This window comes from Pteropus alecto, unplaced genomic scaffold, assembly GCF_000325575.1.
Source record: "Pteropus alecto unplaced genomic scaffold, ASM32557v1 scaffold90, whole genome shotgun sequence".
Taxonomy (NCBI): Eukaryota; Metazoa; Chordata; class Mammalia; order Chiroptera; family Pteropodidae; genus Pteropus; species Pteropus alecto.
This window is the reverse complement of record NW_006429894.1, coordinates 596,660-601,964: the sequence shown is the minus strand read 5'-3', so window position 1 is coordinate 601,964 and position 5,305 is coordinate 596,660. Positions and strand designations below refer to the sequence as shown.

The 5,305-nt window shown below is 67.4% G+C and overlaps 1 protein-coding gene across 5 annotated transcripts in view; it reads right to left on the bottom strand.

Annotated features, from left to right (window-relative positions):
- Nucleotides 1–4,280: 4,280 nt before the first annotated feature.
- KIF21B (kinesin family member 21B) overlaps nt 4,281–5,305 on the bottom strand; it is a 27,420-nt gene continuing 26,395 nt past the window's right edge. For all 5 annotated transcript variants that reach the window (XM_025044632.1, XM_025044629.1, XM_025044635.1 and 2 more), the window contains one exon: nt 4,281–4,920. In XM_025044632.1, the coding sequence (XP_024900400.1) occupies nt 4,866–4,920 (55 nt within the window). In that variant the 3' untranslated portion in view covers nt 4,281–4,865. The remainder of the gene's footprint in view (nt 4,921–5,305) is intronic.

Sequence of the window (5,305 nt, the reverse complement as noted above, 5' to 3'; positions counted from 1 at the left end):
GTCCCTCAGTCCAGCGCTCCTGCCTCCCCGCCCCTGAGCTCCGTGGCACCTTCGAGACACAGGGCGACCGGGTTTGGAAAGACCGGCTCTGTGACAAATGCTCTGGGGGTGTGAGCAGAGGGTGAGGGGACCACAGTCTGCAGTCGGTCCCCGGGCTTGTCTCCTGGTCTCACCCACACGCCCATTGTCACTTCCTGCCATCAGCACTGGGCTCTGTCCCGCTGGGCAGGGCCCTCGGCCGTCCTCAGAAGCCAGCCCGCTTCCCGGAGCAGGGAGGCACCTGTGCCTGTGGCAGCGAGGCAGCCTGCCCACTGCGTCTCCTCAGCGGGCTGAGGAGCCTCGCACTGGCCAAGGCCCTACTGAGGACAGGGAGCCTCCCCGTCCACCCACGGCGACTTCTCCAGACGCACGGACTCACTGGCCAGACCCTGTCCCAGCTGGGGGCCCAGATAAAGAACAGGGACGTGTAGGCTTTGTACTTGGAAAACAAAGCAAAGAGAGACCCAGAGTCATCTTCACGACAGACAGATGGCTGGTGATGACGATGAGCTGTTCCCAGGGGCCTCTCTGCCAAGGGGGGTGGCCAGAATCCCCGGGTCCAGGGCAGGCCGGGATGGGCAGTTACCCGAAGAGCATAGGACTCTAGAGATTGAGTGACGTCTCACGACTCAGCCCTCCCGAACTGCCTGTCACTCTCCACGCACTAAATATGTGTTCAGCGCCCATCCCCACAGGTAGCTGAGGGAACAGAAATAGACCAAACAAACTCATCGCCCCCAAAAAGGGGCTTATATCTCAACAAAAGTGCTAGAAAAGTGTTTTCTCAAGTCTGACAAACTCGATGGCTGGTCACAGAGCATCAGCAGCGCAGTGAGCCCTAAACGTGACGTTATCTGAGTGTCACTGCTTCCTGAAAACGTGGTGGCAGAAATCACGGGTTACGAGCGTGAGAACTGCTCCCTTTTGGAGCCACGACTCATGTCTTCGGGGTCACAGGTTGTCTGGTGTCTCTTACACCAAAAGATACTTTTATGTTAAAAACAGTGGCACGAATAGGCAGAGCGCAGAGGGTTTTTGGGGAGGAATACGCGTTTTTAAAGACTGAGGGACAATGGCCTGGACACGGAAATCGCGGCCAGGCTGCCGCTGTGGTTCCGCGCGAGCTTTTGCTATTTCCGGCTCCCGTCCTACGTGGTCAGGGGAGGACACGCGTCTGGGGTGGGCGTGCTCGGACCGGCCACCAGGGAAGGGGACGGGGTGGCGGTCGGCCGGGCCTCTATCCTGATGAGCCGGGGTCCTGGACGTCACCTCCCTTCCAGCTTTTCCCAGTTCAGAGAGCGCGGACGTCACCGCTCACGGGGCAGAGAAGACGCCGTGACCGGTGTCAGACGGTGCCCGGCGGCCAGCGGCCCTCCTCCGCCTGCGGTGGCCGTCCCAGGAGGTGGCCCGTGGGCCTGCGGGGCCCCGCACAGCCAATGCCGCGGCCGCACCATGTGGGCCCCGTCCCCGAGGCCGGCCCCCCGTCCCCAGAAGGGCCCCAGCCTCCAGGGCCACAGCACCAGTGTCGTTCAGGTTTTATTTAGCACAACTTTTCGGAACACACGTCCGGTCCGGGGGGGACGTGCAGTGTGGGGCTTAAATAACTTCCAGACGCTATGTACAGTCAGGGGCAGAGGGACGGGCCGGACGCTCACCTGCGCTGGCCCCACAGCGGGGACAGCGCGAGCCCACGGAACACTGCGGCCACGCAGAGGCGAGCACTGGGCCTAGTGGCCGACCGGCCCGATTCACTGCAGGGGTCCCCTCTGACCCCCGGCTCTTCGAGCAGTGCTTCCCACCTCCATGCAAGGCCCCGGTTCCCGGTCCCCGAGCCTGGGCCAGGAGGCATCGCCACGCGGGAGCGGCGAGCAGCTTCGAGCAGCTTCCCGCGGGGGACGGCAGAGAGCAGACGCCCGGGGCTGGGGCCGCCCAGCGGGAAGGGGCTCAGCGCTCCGCAGGGACTGAGCAAGTGGGGTGTGCCTGCACCCAGCCCAGCCCGCATCGGGAGCCCAGGGACGGGCCCTGACGGACAGCCGGGCGCCTGCCCCCCAGCCGCCACCTGCGTCCCCACCGCTGGCCGGCTTGGGAGTCCCAGCCACGCCTTCCGCGCAGCGGTTTGTGCTTTCGACGCCGTCCGCCAAAGCCACGGGGGCCTGGGGCCCGGCGGGCGGCAGGGCTGGATGGGGGGCTGGGCTGCAGCTGCAGTGGGGGCGGTGGGCGGGGAGGCCATGCCCAGACCCACAGGTGTCCCTGCCCAGGGGCCGAAGGTGGCACCCTGACCACCGCCACGGCCCGGCGCCAGCCTCCGCCTCCTGGCCCGTCCTCTCTCCGGACGATCTCCGAAGGCGGCGGGAGTTCTGGCTGCCGAGAGGACCCGTCGCTTGAGTGGAAGGAAACGAGGAACCAGTTAGCACCGAGATGGCTGCGGCCGGACCACCGAGGCGGCCCCGGGCAGTGGGGCGGGGACACCACCTACCCACCAAGCGGCCTTCAGAGCCCTTGTTAGGGACCTGGCCTGGGCCTAGCCGTTGCCAGATTTGGGGAGTGGTGTCGAGGGGGCACTGCTCGCGGCCCCGGCATCCTGTGGCCTGGCCTGCAGTGCTTCGCGGTGTTTGGGGGGCACAGAAAAGGAAGTACGACGATGCGCCCCAGAACTAGGGTGAGCTGCGGGCAGGCCCTGACGGGGCATCCCCAGCCTGAGCCCCGGAGGAGGCCCTGGGCTCAGGCCACCGGACACCAGCCCCGCGCTGTGCTCAAATCACCATCTTGTGCTTCCGCCGTCCGGGTGTGTGTGCGGGGCGCCAGGGGCCTGCCCCCAGCCGTGCACCCCGGAGTCCCCGAGGGAGTGGCAGAGACACCAGCACCGGGGCTCCCGGGGGACTTCAAGTGTAGAGTCAGTGATTCTTGCCAGGACATCAGAGCCAGCTGGCCGTGAGGTAGCTGACCCGTCAACAGCAGGAGACAGGCCTGACGCCGAGCACCTCTCGCGGGCTGCGGTTACCCCCCGAGCGAGGACAGGCTGGCAGCTACAGTCCCGGGGCCCCCGGGAGCGCAGTCTGTTTCTGCAGGGTGTGAACGCCATGCAGACAGTTTCCTCACAGGTGATGCTTTCCGTCCCGGCTGGCAGAGGGACGGGCAGGGAGGGGACTCGGGGGAGCTGCCTGGCGCCCGGACCGGCCGGAGGAGAAGGGGTGTCCAGTCTGGAAGGCAGACTGCCCCGCACATCCGCTCACCCCGACCTTGCCGCTGGGCCAGCGGGGCCTCGCCCAGCACGAGCGCCTTCTCAGCCTGGGGCAGCTCGGAGCAGGGTGGGGACAGGTGGGGACAGGTGGGGACAGGCTGGGCTCAGGCTCCAGCAGGTGCTTTTCCCTTTCACAGCTAAGATGGCCTCCTCCGCCCTGTGCTCCAGACACGTCCCACACTGGGCCAAACAGGGGACACCCCAAGACGGAAACGGAGCCACCTTCAGGTCTCAAGTGCTCGTGTCCTCTGAACAGAGCTGGGCTCCCGGCCGCACGCCGAGACCGGGAAGCACCGAACCACGTAAACTCCGGCAGGACACTGGCCGAGTGCGGACAGGGCTCAGGACAGGGCCCTCCCGCGGCCGGGCCCACGGCGGCTCAGGCCACGCATTTAACAGCCCGCAGGGGCCGAGGCTGCAGCCCGAGGACGGAGGGTCTCAGCAGTCCGCTCGCCGGCATCGGAGGCTCGGACAGTCTCCTGGGTGACCGGGAAGGGTGACCGCAGGGCCGGTCCTCGCCGTCCGCCTGTGTCCCGGCAGGCGCGGTCCTCCAGGCTGCTCCCCACGCGGAGCCCCGGGCGGCAGGGGTAAGACCCTCATGAGCAGACCCCGGGGGGCCAGCTCCCCACGCGGAGCCCCGGGCGGCAGAGGTAAGACCCTCATGAGCAGACCCCGTGGTGCCACCCGGGCGGGGCGCCAGGCCAGGCCGCCGGACGGCGGAGGAAGGCACTGAAGCGTCCGGCGACCGATGTCGGGGTGTACCAGGGTGGCCCTTGGGGGCAGGAGGCCAGGCCGCCGGATGGCGGAGGAAGGCACTGAAGCGTCTGGCGGCCGATGTCGGGGTGTACCAGGGTGGCCCCTGGGGACAGGTGGCGCGGCCCAGCCGCAGGGCCAGGCTGAGTGGGGGTCGGGCCCGAGGGCCTGTGGGGCAGGTCCCTGTGGGACTCCTGGTCCCCAAGAGCTGAGGGACAGAGTACGGGGAAGAAACTTCAAGTCAACGTCCAGGAGGCAACAGCAAAAAATAAAAATAAATTAAGTAACTGAAGTGCGTCTGGCCACCCCCAGGGAGTCTTTCTAGCAGCCTCATCGGAAGGGACCCCAAGAATCACTGGGGTCACCTGGGAACAGCTGCTGGTGGCCAAGGGCGAGAGGTCAGCTGCAGGCCTGGCTGCCTACACCTGGTTTCCACGGTTACCTGAGGACTACCTTTTGGGGCTCAGAGGCAGGTGCAGTGGTCCAGAAGCTGGGCTGGGGGACGTGGGGACTGGACGGTCTCGCCCCCCTGCAGGGCCCACGCCAGGGTCAAGGGCCCGAGGAGGGGCACGGCCAGGGGCAGCAGGAGAAACAAGGGGGGCGACCCTGCTGTCACAGCTTGAGAATTCCTCGCCTCCTGCTCTGCGTCCTGCGGAGGCACGGAGAGCCTGGGGGACAGCCAGAGGCCTGGCCCGTCAGCCGTCAGAGAGGGGAGGGGAAGCAGGGGAGGGCCACACCCATCGGCCACACCCTCTGTCCCCAGGGCGGCTGGCCCTGTCCGTGCTGTCCGAGCTGCTGGGGCCGCAGGTCTGGGACCACCCTCTGACCTCGCTCAGGGCGGGCCGCGAGGTAACCGCCGGGCGCGCCAGAGCTTCACCGTCAGGTCGCTGGGGAGGACAGAGAGTGGCGGTCAGCTCTTGAAGTGGGCCCGCTGGCCACCCCCAGACTCCCCGAATTCCCCAACGTGGCCGGAGCCCAGGGGCGAGCCCTGCTCGGCACAGGGTGGGCTGCGGGGCGGAGGGTGCTGGGCAGAGGGGGCCGAGTCTCCAGGGCCGACGGGCTTCTCGCCGCGGTTTGCTGTCTTGCCCAGGCCTGAAGGCGCCCCCTCTGCCCGGCCCTCCACCCGGGCTGCGCCCCGCTGCCCATGCTCGGACGGGGCAAGAAGGGGGAGCAGGGAGGAGCCAACATCGTACCGTGAAGCAGCAGCTCAGATCGCAGAGGAGAGAGGGGGAAAGGACAGGGGGACAGAAGGGTCAGGGCGGGGTCGGGGCG